Source organism: Anguilla rostrata, chromosome 2 (genome assembly GCF_018555375.3).
Source record: "Anguilla rostrata isolate EN2019 chromosome 2, ASM1855537v3, whole genome shotgun sequence".
In the NCBI taxonomy this organism is placed as follows: Eukaryota; Metazoa; Chordata; class Actinopteri; order Anguilliformes; family Anguillidae; genus Anguilla; species Anguilla rostrata.
In genome coordinates, this window is record NC_057934.1 from 19,673,531 (window position 1) to 19,690,648 (window position 17,118).

General features: G+C 41.9%; 1 protein-coding gene across 1 annotated transcript; it reads right to left on the reverse strand.

Moving 5' to 3' along the window:
• Positions 1–12,705: 12,705 nt before the first annotated feature.
• Positions 12,706–16,037, reverse strand: LOC135247523 (mRNA decay activator protein ZFP36L2-A-like). Its single transcript, XM_064321061.1, has 2 exons — positions 15,736–16,037; positions 12,706–15,460 (listed from the first exon to the last, which is right to left on the reverse strand). The coding sequence occupies exons 1-2, from the start codon at positions 15,784–15,786 to the stop codon at positions 14,318–14,320; spliced, it is 1,194 nt and encodes a 397-aa protein (XP_064177131.1). The 5' UTR covers positions 15,787–16,037; the 3' UTR covers positions 12,706–14,317.
• Positions 16,038–17,118: the final 1,081 nt, after the last annotated feature.

A 17,118-nucleotide genomic window follows, 5' to 3' on the forward strand; every position in this document is an offset into this window, starting at 1 on the left:
GAGTAATTTTGTGATATTGGGCCATAACAATAATTTGATGCTTGGACATCTACCTCTGCATTGGTCTGATGAACACACACTGACACAAAGGACGTGCTTTAATTCCAGAGCAGTCCTTTTGCAAGAGGTTCGAAAGCCACAAACTGCTTAGTCCTCAGCCTGTCAATTGGCAGCACCAGAAACCAGTTATTGTCTCCCGTCAAGAACAAACACTATGATGAATCTCAAGTCAAACCATGAGCCACAATTCTTGATCAAGTTTCAGGTCTCGTTTCTCTTGTTTATTGAAAGGGAAGATGGAATTTAGCTCTATCACCACAATCTCTGTAAATCTCTCTGTTTCAGATACTTGGTGAGCAGTGCAGGCTGGGGATCTCCCAGGTAATATGGCTGCAAAAATGTCTGTACAACTGCAGATTTGTGTGTTACTCACACACAGTGACATGTACAAACAAAGGCAGATACAAACACACATTCAGAAACACATATAATGAATTTCCTTCCCCAGATTTTTCTACAGGAAGCAAAAGCAAAATTAATCAGATGGCCAGCAAATCAAACAGTCTGCTGCAATGTATTAAGCTCCCTATGCTCTGTAATTCTCGTGGTCTTTGCAGAGTACAAGAGAGAAAATTTGTACAATGACAAAACTATTAAAGACAGATGAAGATCTATTGACGCATAGACTGAAGTGACAGACTGATATAAACCAGACGTTTGATTAACAGTACTGTGACACTTCAGCAATAGTAACAAAGGGTCAAGGGGTTCTTACATGAAACCGAAAGGCTGCCAGTAAATAAAGAAAATTATTGTAAAATCATAGCATTTTATGACGCTGATATCATGCGGGAAACGGCATTGTGAAATAACGCTGACTCTTTATCACATCCTCTAAAGAGTCTACAATATTACAAAACAGAGCCAAACCACAAAATAAGGCTAGATTTACAAACACTGTGTTGAGACAGAATTGCACTATTTTGTGCACACTTCAACAAATGCTTGAATATTAAGCGTGTCTTCTCGTTTGGAGAAGCTCCATTCATGTTGACAAACGTTCTGGCCAAAGAGGCATAGGAAAATGTTACGTATTTCTTTCTGGTATGTGCTATACGGAACATTGTTTGGCAGCATCCTGCCGTAGTGTAGCAGTCGTGGCTGGGGGTGTTGATGTCAGCTTGCACAGGGACACAGAGGGAGGGCAGAATGACAAAGAGGTCAAGCGGATGGAGAGTAATGCTTAGCAAAGCGAGGACCGGGCAACTTACAGTACAGGGACGCTTGTGAAATACTGTGAGGAATGTGACTAAATTGTGTGCAGATGGCTCCATCAAAACCCGGGAGAGTGTGTTACAGCTTGCTTCACTGTTCCAGAGTCCAACTACGGCCTATGACCTCTGACCCTTACCGCAACACCCCGAGGCCAATGACATGCCACAGATGCTCTTAAAAAAGGACTGTCCAGCGATGCCTTTCCTGTGCTGTGCGCTTTACTGGCCAGGCTGTACACCGGAACTCCCAAACTGGGACGACTGCTGAGTTTCTGGCTATGATTTATCTTTGACAGATGAATCAAGTTTATTTACGGCTGTATATCAAATGTACACCACTTCACTGTACACCAGAGTCCCTGACCTGTTGCTGCAGGCTCCAAAGGGGTTCTTAGTGACTACCACGCAGTCTTCCATTTGCTTTGTATCATTGACCCAGGTATTAAATTAACTGGACATTTTAAAGGCAGGTCAGGTTCCATATGCTGATTTGTCATGCAGTGCATACTTCAGTGGGTGTTAAAATAAACCAGTCAACATTTATAAAAACAGTAAGTATGTAATCCTTCCACTGTGGGACCAAGTCTCACTAGCACCCTTGTTAATATTGCATGTTCTGGGAAAGACTCAGCATGAGGTTTGGCCCCCCAAGAGATTTTAGCTCAAGTCCTTATGCCATTACAGGGAGCTCTTAACAGAGCCAGTCATAAAGCAAAAGTCTTATATTTTCTTTCGTATTCAGTAATTTTTTTTTCCTGTTGAGATTTAACTCAACAAATAATGTTCAGATAATGTTCATTTTATTTCAAAATTCATTCTCTCTTTTTCACTCACTCTTTCTCTAATGTATGAAGACCATGTCCCATGAAAGCATTGTACATACAGTATGCTCACATATACTGTATATTGGTAATGTTGGCCGCATCAGGCTGGAAAGTTCAGATGGGCTGAATGCAGACCATATATAGTAGCATAGAATAGACTATTGTAGACAAAGATAATCTCAGTCAACTACAGAGCCTACAAAGGACTATGTCTGTAAGCCTTAGTAAATAAAAACCAATGAGATGACCGCAAAAGTAATATAATTTTTACACTGGTCAGACTGTATTGTGTATATTCATTTGGGCTGAAAGGTAACCATAGCAGCGCTGTTGAGTCACACTTGAACCACAACTGCTGACCTAGAAAGCTTAACAACGTCATAAGGTAAATCATTCATAAAGGTGTTTAATTAAAGGTGTTTAGCAATGGGGTGGGGGAAGAGTCAGGTGAGGAAGAGTCCTACTGTGACACACTTTTTATACACTATAGCATATAGTCCTATTAAAGTAATATAAAATAAAGAAAAGTACATGTGATACAACAACATGTGTTTAGTTTTAGTATTCCCCTAATATCACTTTAATGTTACCTTCATCTTACTTGTACCACTCTTTCTTCTATCTACACCCACAGGGTGAATGGATGAATGATACTCACAATTTTCAGTTTTTACACACATCTCTCTCTCCGTCTTTCTCATTTTTCTCTCGGTTCTGACCACTGAAAGTTGAGATTGATGTGATAGGCACAGGTTGGAATGGCTTTGCGGGTAAATGTGTTTTCACAGGAATGATTTCTCTAGTGACTTGGTCTGTGGGAACACAGACCATCAAGGCTATTTAAGTCAACTACGGACTTACAAAGCTATTTTACAAAGCCATACATTCTACATCCTCAATCAATTACACAGCTCACAAGGCAATATAAAACAAACCAACGCAGGCTACACGTACATCAAAAGAAACAATTCCAATCAATTATAAACCCAACAAGAAAATTCCATTCAATACCATGTCTGTAAGAGTATCCCAACAGAGCCTATAAGACAATCACAATCAATTACAGAGCCAACAGAATAATTACTTTGTCTGACAACTTAATTATTGAGACAAAAAGAGATTATGAATTCACTCAATAGAATTCAAATGAACATAAGATGACTTACGATGAATGAAAGGACAGAGCAGTTGTATCACATGTAATATCCATCTAATTCAAACACAGAATTTTCACAAAACCAAAACCATATTGTGTATTCTTAAAAAAAACAAATACAATGGGGAAAAAACAACAATAGATGTACTTTTACATGTATAACATTTACATGTATAGACAATACATGTCATGTTTTATCAGTGTATGTGCAATGATAATAACTGTTTACAATGTTGAATTGCCCACTGAATGGAAAAACTTATATATAGTACATACGACTTACAAAATTATGGTGTTTATTTAATACTTGCCATCATTTTATGGCATCAGCTGAGATGCCTACCATGCAGCACATGCTGCTAAATGATGACTCTGTATCCCCCACAAGATCATGTCCACCCTCTTTTCTATCCGGTTTAGTGCTTAGTTCAGTGCATTCCAGATACAGAACTCTGGCGACCAATTTAGCAGGTCCCTGCTTTGTTATCTGGCAGATTAACTCAGTTCATTTTTAACCAATGACCTTTTGCCAAACTCATTTACTGCCTGATTCTTCCCCCAATTAGCTGCTAGTAAAGGGTAAAGTGAATGATGCAATTTCAGCTCTTGAGCAGTTGGAACAGTATAAGTGAGTTACGTATGAGACATGCACATAAATGAATGTGCACAAGGTATACACAGATACATACGCTTACAGGAATCAATACTCAATACCCAAACACACATATGAGCACAAAAATAGACGCACATGCACACAAGGATATATAGAAACATTATAACAACATTTTTCAATGCAAATAACAAGCTTACATGGAATAAATGGCCTGTCAAATATTTTTATGTTCCTAATATTTCTAGGATCTTACATGTGGACATCTGTTTCACACTCATACGTACACAATCACACAAACCCACATAGACACACACACACACACACATACACACACACACAAACACGCAATCACACAAACCCACACACACGAACACACACAAACACGCAATCACACAAAATCCACACAAACCCACACATACAAACACGGCATCACACAAACACACACACACAAACCCACACATGCACACGCAATCACACAAACCCACACACACATACACACACACACAAACATGCAATCACACAAACCCATACACACACAAACACACACACACACACCCAATCACACAAACCCACACACGTGCACACACAAACATACATAGACACACACACACACCCGCACACCCACACACACACAAACACACCCGCACACACACACATATACACACACACACACGCACACATACACACGCTCACACATGCTCTGAAAACAGGCCCAGTTCCTTCACGCTGCTTTCTGCGCTTGGGTTTGTGGGTTGCGTGTAGAGGAAAGACAGACAGGATGTGAACATGTGCGACACACAAACAAAACAAAACTCAGCATTCAAGAGATGTCCGCAATGGCAAAGACTACGCTTTTCACTCACAGAGAGGGAAGAAAGCTTGGATGTAAACAAAAGGCCAAGCCATGTATTCAGGAAAGAGAACATCTGAGCTGGAGTTCAACATACGATCCTGTCCTGTAAGGCACAACCCCATGCAGGACATTCATCCGGCCCACTTCAAACACGCCACAACAGAAGACACAGGAAGGCAGAGCAACAGTTAAGAGGGAGATTACTATACGCTTGCAACAATATCCACATGTGCGTTTCATGCCAATAAAGCAACTGGAACTTGAGTGTAAATGTGTATTTGTGAAGACAGACAGTGAGGAAGGGAGAGAGGACTGACTGTCCTCTGTAATCCTCAGTAAGTCAATGATGGACAGAAGGCATCGTCAATGCAGATAGTGTGACAAAGGCCCGAGGACTTATCACGAAGATAGTTAAATTACACACTCACACACACACACACAAACTCTCCCGTGAAGAAAAAGCAACATTTATGAATTTGCCCTGATCGATTTCTCGGCCAGTTTTCATTAGTAATAAAGGGTACTTTAAATCTTAGCAGGAAATCCTAGTAAAATAAAGAATTTGTTTAAAGGAAAATTTAGTAAAAGGAAATTGTTGTGACATATATCTATACTTACTACACAGTTCCTTGCTTTGCTAAACCAATGATCACGCATGGCAACGCTCATACATCAGGGGTTCCCACCCCTGCTCTACAGGGTCTGCTGGTTTTCATTGTTGTTCAGCTTTCCAGGACCACAGCCTTTGTTTGCTATTGCGTTTTCACACCAGAATCTCACACTGTGGACCATGTAGATCCCAAAAACAAGAAGTGACAGTGAGTTCAGTCACGAGATGCATTGAAGACTTTCCCTCCCAATCAAAACAGCACATGGTTTATACTTTAACAAGCTCTTTCCTGCCATATGTTCTGTAAATAACGTGTTGTGCAATATAAGTATTTCACAGAGGCAGTTTGTATGTAGTAGTCCACTGCATTTCAATTTATTGTAGAAGCCTTATCAAAGTCCTTCAACTGTAGAATGATTCACCACCATTACTTACTGTGGGGGGTGGAAGGGGGGGGGTGTCTTTTACTGAACACCTGTTTTTATATTCATTTAGTTTTGGTGGACATTGTTCTCTTGTTCAGTTTTTTTTTTTTTTTTAATTCTGACTGGACTGTCATACAGTAGTTGTGCTGAAACTATGCCGCTTCTGAAACCTAAATATATACATATGAAAACCACTCAGATGTCCTGGACAGCATTTCCTGGCTTGTGCATTCAAAATCGCAACTGCAACCAGCCGAGGAAGTCTGCATGTACTCAGTAAGCAGCAGAACAGCTGTGTAATGTGCACTTACCAAAATACACACTCATGGGCTGAACACTGAGGAGCGAGCGGTTTGCAGCGAAACCAAAGAAAAACACCATCCCTGTTTCACGTCTGTGTTTCATTGGTCCCCGCACGGGAGACCAGGCCAGGATTTTACTGGCTGGCTGAGGGGGTTTCCGACGAGCCGTCGATGTTAATCATGTAACACAAATGTCTAATTTTGCAGGCCGCTTTTTTGCGACTTTCCTTTTTTTCCTGAAGAAAAACAGACGAGCTATTCTCTGACGAGGCCAAGGCGAGGTCAAAATTCTCGCTCCGCCCGCAGGCAGGCGTCAGCAAAGAGCCTTGCTGGGCCGCTCTGCGTTCTGACCCATTTCGCAGCCGGGCTCTAGTTCCCATGGCGACTGCTGGAGGCACGCATGAGAGGGGAAAGCGAGACCAACGTGTTTATATGTGAAAGGAGAGATTCGACAAAGATAATGGTAATCCTGCATCCTTTTTCTGCCCCAATGCTAAGGCTGCTGCTCCAATCATGAGACAGTCGCATGTCCCCGCCCCACCTCACAGGCTTCTGAAACCACGCTAAGGCTGCGTTGCAAATCAATGCAGAGTTGCCATGGTAAAAATAAAACGTGCAGATTCAGCTGCTGATGTAGGGCATCAGAGGGAAAGGACTGTAAACGTGGTCAGGTATGCAGCTGCCAATCAGTTTTGCCCACAGGAATACAGTATGTTGTGTTGTACATGTACACCGATCAGCCACAACATTAAAACCACCTGCCTGATATTGTGTTGGTCCCCCTCATGCCGTCAAAACAGCTCTGGCCCGTCAAGAGTTTTTAAAATCATGTGGAAATAATTCACCCTCTAACAATATCTTAGCTTTTTATAGCCCTGTAGCAACTAATAATGTAATGAACTACTAATAGTCTAATAACTCCCAATAATGTAATCCATTTATTTTTATGTAATAAAAACCAATAATTCAATAAGTAGTAGTAGAAGTGTATTGATCCCCAGGGGGAACTTGCACTTGCAGCATCAAAGACAACAGAGTAACACAATCAGATACCAATTTACAGTAGATACAAAATATCAGATACAAATATACAGTAGATACAAATATATACAGAAATCCAAATATACCACAGGACACCTTCAGAGGTGGAGTCCATGCCTCGACGGGTCAGAGCTGTTTTGGCGGCACGAGGGGGACCTACACAGCATTAGGTAGGTGGTTTTAATGTTGTGGCTGATCGGTGTATTTGCAGGTCAGGGGAGTTGACCCAGTTCACTGATAAGCATCACAACAGCGCATGTGTTTCCGTGCTCCACTTTCTGCCCCTTCATAAACGGCTTATCTCTTGGTCGATTTTGGACCTCCTTAACTCATGACAATGGCCGGGGATGGTCCGTATCACTGAAGCTGCGGCTCTGGTCTTTCTAGAACACAGCCCTGGATTCCTCACCCACACGCTAGCTGCTATTGCTGGGACAGCCCTGACTTGGCTAATGTCCTGTAGGGGGCGATGGACACACCCAAAGCTGTAGGTGAGTGCACCCAACCAATGACAAAGAAAAGAAACTAGCTAAATACTGAAATGAAAGTCTAAATAAAATGGTGTTCACAAATTGTAGTCAGATTGTTGGGTAATTGAGGGACATTTGTTGAGGCTGAACAGAACTTAATATTCTATATGAATATTCAAGCAGAATGTGGGTATTAAGCAAAACAATGATCTTGAGAGCTAGCTAAAAAGCAAGATAGGCAGCTGCCAGTCTATTTGTTGTTGCGTAAGACCATGCAACAGCATGAACAAATATTTTTTTTAATGACTTGTTCAGCAAAATAGCTCACTTGTGACAGATTGGACAAAATCCCACTTCAGACAAAATTGACACTCCTGCCCATTCTATTGCTCACCAATTCTTATTCTCCCTTTGAATTTTTAAACAAGTCATGAAAGTAAACAAAATGAAACTTTTATATGACAGAAGTAAATGTGTTTGCCTATTGGATGCATGTAAGTGCGTGTCTGATACATCGTCTGCTTTATTCACTGTTTTAGGTTGAAATCACACTTCCTTTTCCATTCACATGACTGGCCTGGAGTCGTTCCCTGTGGTTTCACCGTAATGAGGAACAACTCGTTGTCTCTATGTCCTCAGCTGACTAGCAGTAACACACTGACTCCCATCTCAGTCTGATCAGAATTAAATCAGTTTTTTAATTAAAAGTATGCTTGTGTGTCTACGTAGCTTTGCAGCTTAAACCTAATGAGGGAGAGCTTTGACTACCTAAACAAGGCCTGCTCTCTCACTGGGTTTGTGGGGTAACACCCCCTTCCCCCCCAAATTCAGTCCATCTTCTGTTTCTCAGCAAGGAAGAATAAGCACATCACAGAGTTTTACAGACAGGAGGAAGAGGAGGACATGAGGCAAGAAGCGGGGAAGGAGACATCCGATGCATGGAGAGACCACCACGCCCATAAATGTGCTCATTCACAAACACGCGTACAGTCACACAAACCCATATGCACACACACCCACACTGAAGCAAACACATATACACATACATACACCCCAGGGTAGGGAAGGATCGGTAAAATCACATACGCACACCTGGCCAATATCGGTGTCCTCTCTTGGGCCCTATCCAGTGACAGGGCCCCACAATGCTTTCCCATTTCCCCACTTTATGTGTGGTAATGTCTATATGAACATATGCACACACACACACACATAAACACAAGTCAGGTCACATGGCACAAACCGTCCCTGAACAGGAAATCGATGGATAAAGCATTCTTAGAATTTCCTTCTGCCTCATATTCTTTACAGCAGATGTGCTCTGGTCTTCAAGGGCTGGTGTGTATGCTGTCCTTTGTTTCAACAAAGTCTGGCTTAATTTTCTGAAACAGTATATAACAATGCTGGTTCTCTTCTCTATTGGAGCACAATAAAACATCTTCACCAAGGTTGGGCACATAGTCTGCAGCCATAGCCTAGGACTTTATCAGAAAAAGTAATTAAAAAAAGAAAAAAAATTGGGCTAATTAAATCACCAAGAGCAGTAGCTGGCAGGAAATCCACAAATGAATCAGCCTTTGTTATGCACCCCTCCTCTCTCACTCTCTCTTACACACACACACTGTCCACACAATGTATAGTACTTACTCATTCACTCCCAAAAGCATACAACCACACTCATTCAAAAACACATTTAGAGGTGGAAAATCCCGGTCCAGAATGCAACACTCAGGCTTACCCTCCAATCACGAGCCAGCACACTAAGCACAGTATGTTGTTTCAATCACCTGGATTTGCTAATTAGCACAATTCTTCAGCCAGGCGGTAGAACCAATTAGTGAAATCAGCTGGTTGAGTTCGACAGGGGAAGAAACACACAGCAGGACTTTTACTTTATGACCCCTGGCCTATACTCATAAGCAACTTGCAAACTGAATCACGAGCATACTGACACACTGACTTCTACATAAATTGGCAGCAGACCATGGCATGATGGGAAATATGAACCTTAAGAACATTTATCACAGTTCGCTCAGTTAACCCTGAGCCTCACTGAAAAAAAAAAACACTCATCAATCACTAGTTGGCACTTTGCCTGAGCAGCTCATGTGGTCATATCAGGGCTGACAGAGCATGTACACAGCAGGTGAACAGCATGCGCTGCTCATAACACGCAGGCAGGTTCAGATAAAGGTTCAGGATGTGCTCAGGTGCACAGTGCTGGGCAGGAGTGAGGGAATGACCGTTTATAGCAGTGGTTCCCAGCCCTGTTCCTGGAGATCTACCATCCTGTAGGTTTTCACTCCAACTCTTAAGAAAGCACACCTCATTCAACTGCTAGTGATTTCACTGAGCTGCTAATTAGTAGAGTCAGGTGTGCCAGATTAAGGTTGAACTGAAGACCTACAGGGCAGTTGACCACCAGGAACAGGTTTGGGAACCACAGGTTAATAGCATGTGACACAGCCAAGAACAAAATGTGGCCTCCTCTAATGACATTTCGCGATTTCATGAATTGAATATTCATGCTGTTAGAAATCTTTAGGAACACACGCTGACCCACTCATCTTTTTTCTTGTTTATCTTTCAGGTCCGTGGCTTTGGAATGGCTGAGAGGGTTGGTGTTTGGCAGGGGACACCACGAAGGACAAAACATGAGTTCCTGCAGGTCGGGGCCATCAAACTCGGAGAACACCTGGACGTGGGTTCAGAGAGGACAGCATGGCGTGAGAACCTCCGGTGTTTCGATCCGAACAATAGCATTCCGTAAGCAGGGTGACCCGTGCACTTCTCACTATTCCTGTAGGTCACACTTTTATAAACAGCACTTTTATGCCATTAGAAATCCATCCTTGAACATAAACACTGCCAAGTATTGTTTAACTTGTAAAGTACAGAAGCTAGCAAACAAAGTAGATAAATTTGTCATTTTATCATTCAAGAATGCTAAATCTTTTTCTTTTTTAAATATACTTCTCATATATTTACATTAATGGCTTGAATTAATGCCAGGTTTCTCACACTGACATCCATACAAATATAAATGTTAAATACAAAATGGATTCGTTCTTGGAAAAAAAAGTGGTGTATCACAGTCAAAATGAAACTTTAATTGCCTATTCTAGACCCACTTAGCATAATGTTCACAAATGCTACTTTTCATAGTTAATATATTATTGAGCAGTGGTGCAGTGGATAATAATTATCATACTTTACGACAGACTGCAAATTTATTAAATGCTGAAACGTTTTCATGTTCATGTTAGAGAAATGTAGAGGCAAGCAAGCAGAATCATTCATACGAGTGAATTAATAAATGAATAAATGCCTTTGAGATTTACACAGTACTTGAATAAGACGAGAAGGCTCGCAACCACCTGCAAAAATGGAGGGAGGCATCCAGGGCGCGACCTCACCTGCAGAACGGTTGCATGCACGTTTCCTGGAAAGGCAACGTTCTCTTTGTTTTATGCTGAGGGTTAAGTGTTGAACAGGTCAAACTAAAAGTAAACAGGAACAGTTAAATCTAACCTATAAAGCCTACTGTACTGCTGCCGGGAAGCTGCTGATACATGATACGTGGAACAATGTCCCTGCAAGCATTCCAGTTATGCTGTGGCACACTGTGCTGCTGCAACACTTTCCAGTGTGCATGATGTAACATCGCTCATACATTAGCAGGACATTGTAGGTCAGTCACAGTGCTGTACTAGAAACAATAAGCTGAGGGTATTCGTTCAAGGTTATGGCAGTCACCCTTAGGATTCAAGACCACTGACCTGGAGTCCTGCAGCCTCTAACCACTACTGAAGGACCGGCAGGAAAAGCAATGGATAGAGGGCGTAGGCAGGTTATGGAAACACAGCCATTTCCTGAGAGCACGTTTCCTGTCATTGTCAGGACTGGTTCTACTAACCCCCCTCATACACAAACACAAAACGCCTCACAAACACACATGCTCACACACACTGAAACACATGTGCACATTTGGCACAGACAGACACAGCACAATGCCTTTGGCCAGATACACCCAGTGTGTCGATTCCAGTGCATTTAGCAGGAATTTAGACCTCTGGTTTAACCCCTTGACCACAGAACTGCATTACAAGTGGAACAGCTAATCGTTATTTTACATGTCCGGAGAAGCGATCAAGTTCATGTGCAGTCCAATGGTTAAACCTGAGAGGTTTGAACTCTGATACATTTGCTAACATTGACTCTTCAGCTCTGACATTCTGAAGATGTAAATATTTGTAGTACTTCACTAATCTTCTAATTTCAGCGTTAAATGTGTAAACAATGGCATACACTAGTGCTGGTTCACTTACAAGGCCAAAATAAAACCTTTATGGAATCTGTAGCTCATGATTTAGCTTTAAAAAGTGTTATATTAAATACATTATTGGGTTAAGAAAAGGCAGAAGTTGGTTAAGAAATCCCTAACAGATCCTTGTCCTTCATGTTCACCTCTGAAGGACGCAATAACAGAGACGGGAACAAAAGGCTGAGCAGCTGGGCCTACCAGCTGAGTCCGGCCTTCCATGTTCAGGCAGCCTTCCACATTTCTGGCCAAACATGCTGCTGGTTAAACCAGCTGCCATCTCTGGGATGCTGAAGCTTGGCATAACCACGATGAGGCTCAAAATGGCAGAGGGTGGAGCCACCATGTGTCATGACGTTATGAATGTGATTGACCCAATGAAGGGACTTGGCAGCTCACCATAGCAAAATGTTCAAGCCAAGAAAATGACACAGAGTAGCTCCGCCTACTTCTGTGACAAAATACAACACTCAGGCTTTCCCTCCAATCACTAACCAGCACTCTAAAATCAGTGCAGAACATAATTGCAGATCGCTTAATCATGTGGATGTCTCAGTTTTTCTACTGTGGGTTTGATAAATGAAGGGGGGGGACCCAGACCAAACACAAAAGCTACATTCAAGCCCAGAGTGACAAGGGACAGCACTTAGTGAGAAGGCTGTTTCAGACACTGACAGATTGGCAGAGATTGAGAAAAAGCTATCAATCAACTCATCATGTCACAACCCCTAGGACATTTCTGTAAAGCCAAGAGGAATTTTCGGACATTAGATCCAACGGCATTTACTCTTTCCAATGAGAACCAGACGTCACAGGCACTTTTCCAAAAATGATTTTATTTGGGAGAACTACAAAGATGTACAGTACATTTAGTCGCACTCAGTTTGGGGCGAACAGTCTCCCGGAAAACGTGCATTGCAACTTGTGTCTTCGTCCAATTTATTTTTCTTACATTCAAAAAAAGCTTTACTCCTGATAAAGTAGTCAAAGTACATAGTATGCATCCTGTGTACCAACTATGTACAGACAAGATCCAGACCCCTCCCTCAAAAAAAAAGACAAATATGAAAGATTCTTATTTTCTAATTTAAAAGTAACAATACGTAATTTAAATAAGTGTTTAGGAATGGGAAGAAAACAAGAGAAAGATTACCAGCTTTACAAAAAAAATGCTGATTTACAAAGGATATATAATATCGGAAAGACAAATGGGTGGGGTCAGGTGGCAACGTCTAGAGCATAGCAAAACAATACATTCAATTCACAGGACTTGAACATATAACTGTTAACCAACACTGCACCTGGACAATCTTCAGGCACTTAAGATTCCAAAGGCCTGTGGGCGCTACAGCACCGTAACACTAGGACACAAGGGACTGCTACATCCTGTGGCACGTGGCGTGAATCACAGTGTGATCGCATACAAAACACTTTTTTGGCCAATTTACTTTTAACTTGGGGGTCTGTCACCAAATATTGACAACAAAAAGGAAATAATAAAAAATAAAAAAAAAACACCCCTTAAAGTTGTTTCAAATTTGGACGGCCAGCAAACCTTTTTTTTTTTTTACATTCCAGAGAGATCCACCCAAAACGCTTTGAAGCCAGACCTCCCAAGTAAATTACAAAGATAATTATATATAAACGTAAACATGAAAACAAAATTAATGAAATAAATATTACATACAATCTCTTAAATTAAGGTCTCATTTACAATAAAATAACCAAGTGAAGTAACAAAAAATATATTACTGTGAAAGGACACTTCACGTTCTGCAGATTAATAATGGCAATCATAATTTAAACAAGAATACTGATCTATTGCTTCATACTTGATAAATATAGTATGGACAAACAAAATTTCCTGACGTAGCCTATACTCAATGTAATAAATAAGTTAAATAGTTTCATAGCAAATTGCGAACGCTAAATAATCATTCAACAGCTAAAAAAATATCCTGAACCATCTGCGTTGATTTCCCCCAATATGAACAGTGCTTTTAACCAACAAGCTGCACTAACAAACCAAGGCCACTGCGTGGCGCTCTGCGTCAAACTTTGGAATGGAAGTTGGAAAGTTTCACGAACAAGTTCGAAAACATGTACTCACATCAAGGCATATTCATGGCAGAATATTAAAAGTCGTTATAAAGTTGTAGAATATAAACCTGGCATTTACAAACTCTACGCAGGTTGCCATAGACGAACAGACTAAATACGGAATGCACTTGTTTGCAGGTATCTAGTTAGCTTTGTATTAGCATACTAATGCCGTTACCGGTCTGCAAACGTTTATCACATAGCATTACATTTTGATCTGTACATGCTTTAAGTTAGGAAACAAGACCGAAATGATTTTAGATTCAGGCTCAAAGTCCTTTCCGTCCTATAGGAAACGACAGCCAACACGGATTAATAATGCAGCTGGTCAGTCATCGGAAATCGACAGCCTGCTGAAGATTGGCAAACGTCTTCCTGCATCCAAACTTGGCGATTCAGAGCCACTGAGACTACCAGAAGAGCTGCGGGACCCGCTCACGCAGCTCTCTCGGTCTGATGGGGTGTTGGGTGGACTTGGAGGTGAATCGAACACTGGCGACTCGGAAAGGCGGCGCAAAGAGATTCTAAATTGGGGTGAAGTTGGGCACACGTCGGCCTGCAGGTTTCCGTAGAAGCCACAACTGGGCTGGTTATAGCCATTCTGCGCCGGAATGGCCAGGGGTGCGAGCAAGGCCTTCAGATCCTGTCCCGGGAGGGAGAGAGAGCCGTTCACATATGACAGAGGGATGGGAGAAAGAGTGTCCTCATAAATATTTGAGGAGCACGGGAGTGAATACGGTGGCGGAGGTGTGCGCGATGTGTGACCCTCAAAGGCCGACTCGAGTCCGCTGTCGCTACCAAACTCGGAGAAACTTAGGCTGTGGTGCAGCTTTGGTCTGTCATTTCGATTGAAATTAACGTGCTGCCCAAAACCGCAAAGCTCATCAGCCAATTTTGGTTCTCCCTGTAGGTTTGCATTGGTGTGCACGGGTCTACGTTCGTCAGCGTTGTGGATAAAATGGCAGCGAGGCCCGTATGGACAGTAGCCAGTAGTGTGGAAGGTACGGCAGCGTTCGGTTTTGTACTTGGGGTGACGAGACAGATTTCTCAGCTCATGATATCCGTGAGCGAACTGACACTTCTCTCCGTATTTGCATGTTCCGTTCTCCTCGAACGGTCGGCACAGCTCAGTTTTGTAGCGGGTAGAGTTAATCTGAGAACCGTGTTTCTGCTGCAGGAGCTCTCGCAGCTGCTGGCTGCGCTCCCCGCTCTCGCTGTACGCGCGGCCCCGGAACTTGTTCTCCTTGTTCATGATGGCAGTTGTGGCGCTGCAGTTCGAGCTCTCCACGAGGTTGCTGCAAGGGCCGCCTGAATACTTGTTGCTGTTAATAACAGAGTCCACGTTGCTGGTCGAATTACTTCGGGAAAAACCCCGCGTGTAAGAGCAACTGTTGGTTGTGTTGGACTTTGTAAGTGGAGCACCCACCGCCTTCTTGTCAAGAAATGCATTCATATTAAGGCCTTTCTCCTGCTGTTGATGAAAAAAGAAAACAAGATCAGCTACTATTCTACTTAACGAGCCAATCAGTAGTTTTAATTACTGCTGCGTTGCAAATATGAAAAACATGACCGCATGTGCAATGCTCTCATTAAAAGAGCTAATCAAGTTGCAACCAAGAATAAGCCGAGTCTCAGAAAAAGTAGACTAAATTATCTGCGTATGAAATGTAACTGCGTTTAAAAACTGGTTCAGAAAAATACATTTTGTTTTCAGTGAAAAACAGATAGCTCACAAACAGCCATTACCTTGTATAGCATGTCGATGTCGTAGAAATCAGACAGAATTGTTGCAGACATTTCTTCGGAGTATTTCTGCTGAAGTTACTCTCACGCCAACTTGCTAGATCCTTGCATGTACGGAGGAAGCAAAACAATCGCAAACAATAATCCAGAGAAAGTAAAGTTGTACTTCCAGAATTATCCTACCCCTTTATCGAAATGTGTCTTGTATGTTTTGCTGAAGTAATTCCTTTGTAGTCACCGAGCCCCTTCTGCTTCCACGGCTAATACATCGCATATGTATAAATGTTCAGCAGCTGCGGCGAGGGAGGAGCTTTTTGCGAAAAAGTTGCTTAAGTGGGAGACGCCCCCGAGGTTCTCGCGACACATTTCTACTTCTGTCCTCCAAGCAACGTCTGATCTATTCCTCGTACTGTGCTTCACAACAGAGACTAGCTGAAAAGCTGGATTCGCATGTTATTAAACTCTCCCCACATAGTAGTTCTTTACTTGCATTGCTTGTTTGAGGTGTAGTTTTAAAAATTACCCCCAGAGGTTCGAACTGTAGAGAAGATTTAGGCAGTTTTAGGAGAGGAACACATGCGAAAGTAGCAAGACGTGATGCCACCGTGTGCGGATCATCCTCACTGAAGAGTGAGACGCAGACAATTTAATACGTTGTAATTGCGAATTCGACCATTCAGGCCACATTAATACAGTTACGAAGACAGTTCTATTTCAGGTGTAATTATGGTTTATAAAATGTAATCCGTCACTATTTTGACACAGGTATGAAACGGAATCATTAAAAACAACCCAATCATTGTAAAAGATGTAAAAGATACGTCAGTGGGAAGTTTTAAGTCTCAATCCACAAACTGGATGTACTGTAGGATTTGCTAGGCTTTTGCTTGCATCGGGTACGTGTTGCTGCGTTTTGGGGAGGGGGCTCGAAGGATAATTACAGCCTATATTCTCGGAGTTATTTATTTGTTTGTTTGTTTTGTTGGTCATGTCGCACTATGACTTTTGGCTGCTTGGCTGATGGATAAAGTCACATTGACTGTAAATAGGCTACTTGAATGTCAGATTTTTGAATCGCCTTCACCAAGCAATTGTCCACAAAACGTAGTGTTTTTATTGGCCATGGTAGTAAAAACATATGAAACAGGACAAAAACAAAAGCCTCTTCACGTAATGATAAAAGAATGAACGACAAAATCCTAATATATATATATATATATATAGAACTGCAACATGCAACAGGATTAACTAAGTAGAAGGGTTAGAGGAAAATACATTTTTTGAGTTAGTCAAAGATGGGTGTTGTGGAATTAGTAAATCACCAAGCAAGGATCCATGTGGCCAACTTAAAAGACTCGTTTAGGGGCACAGAAACTCCCTACAGAA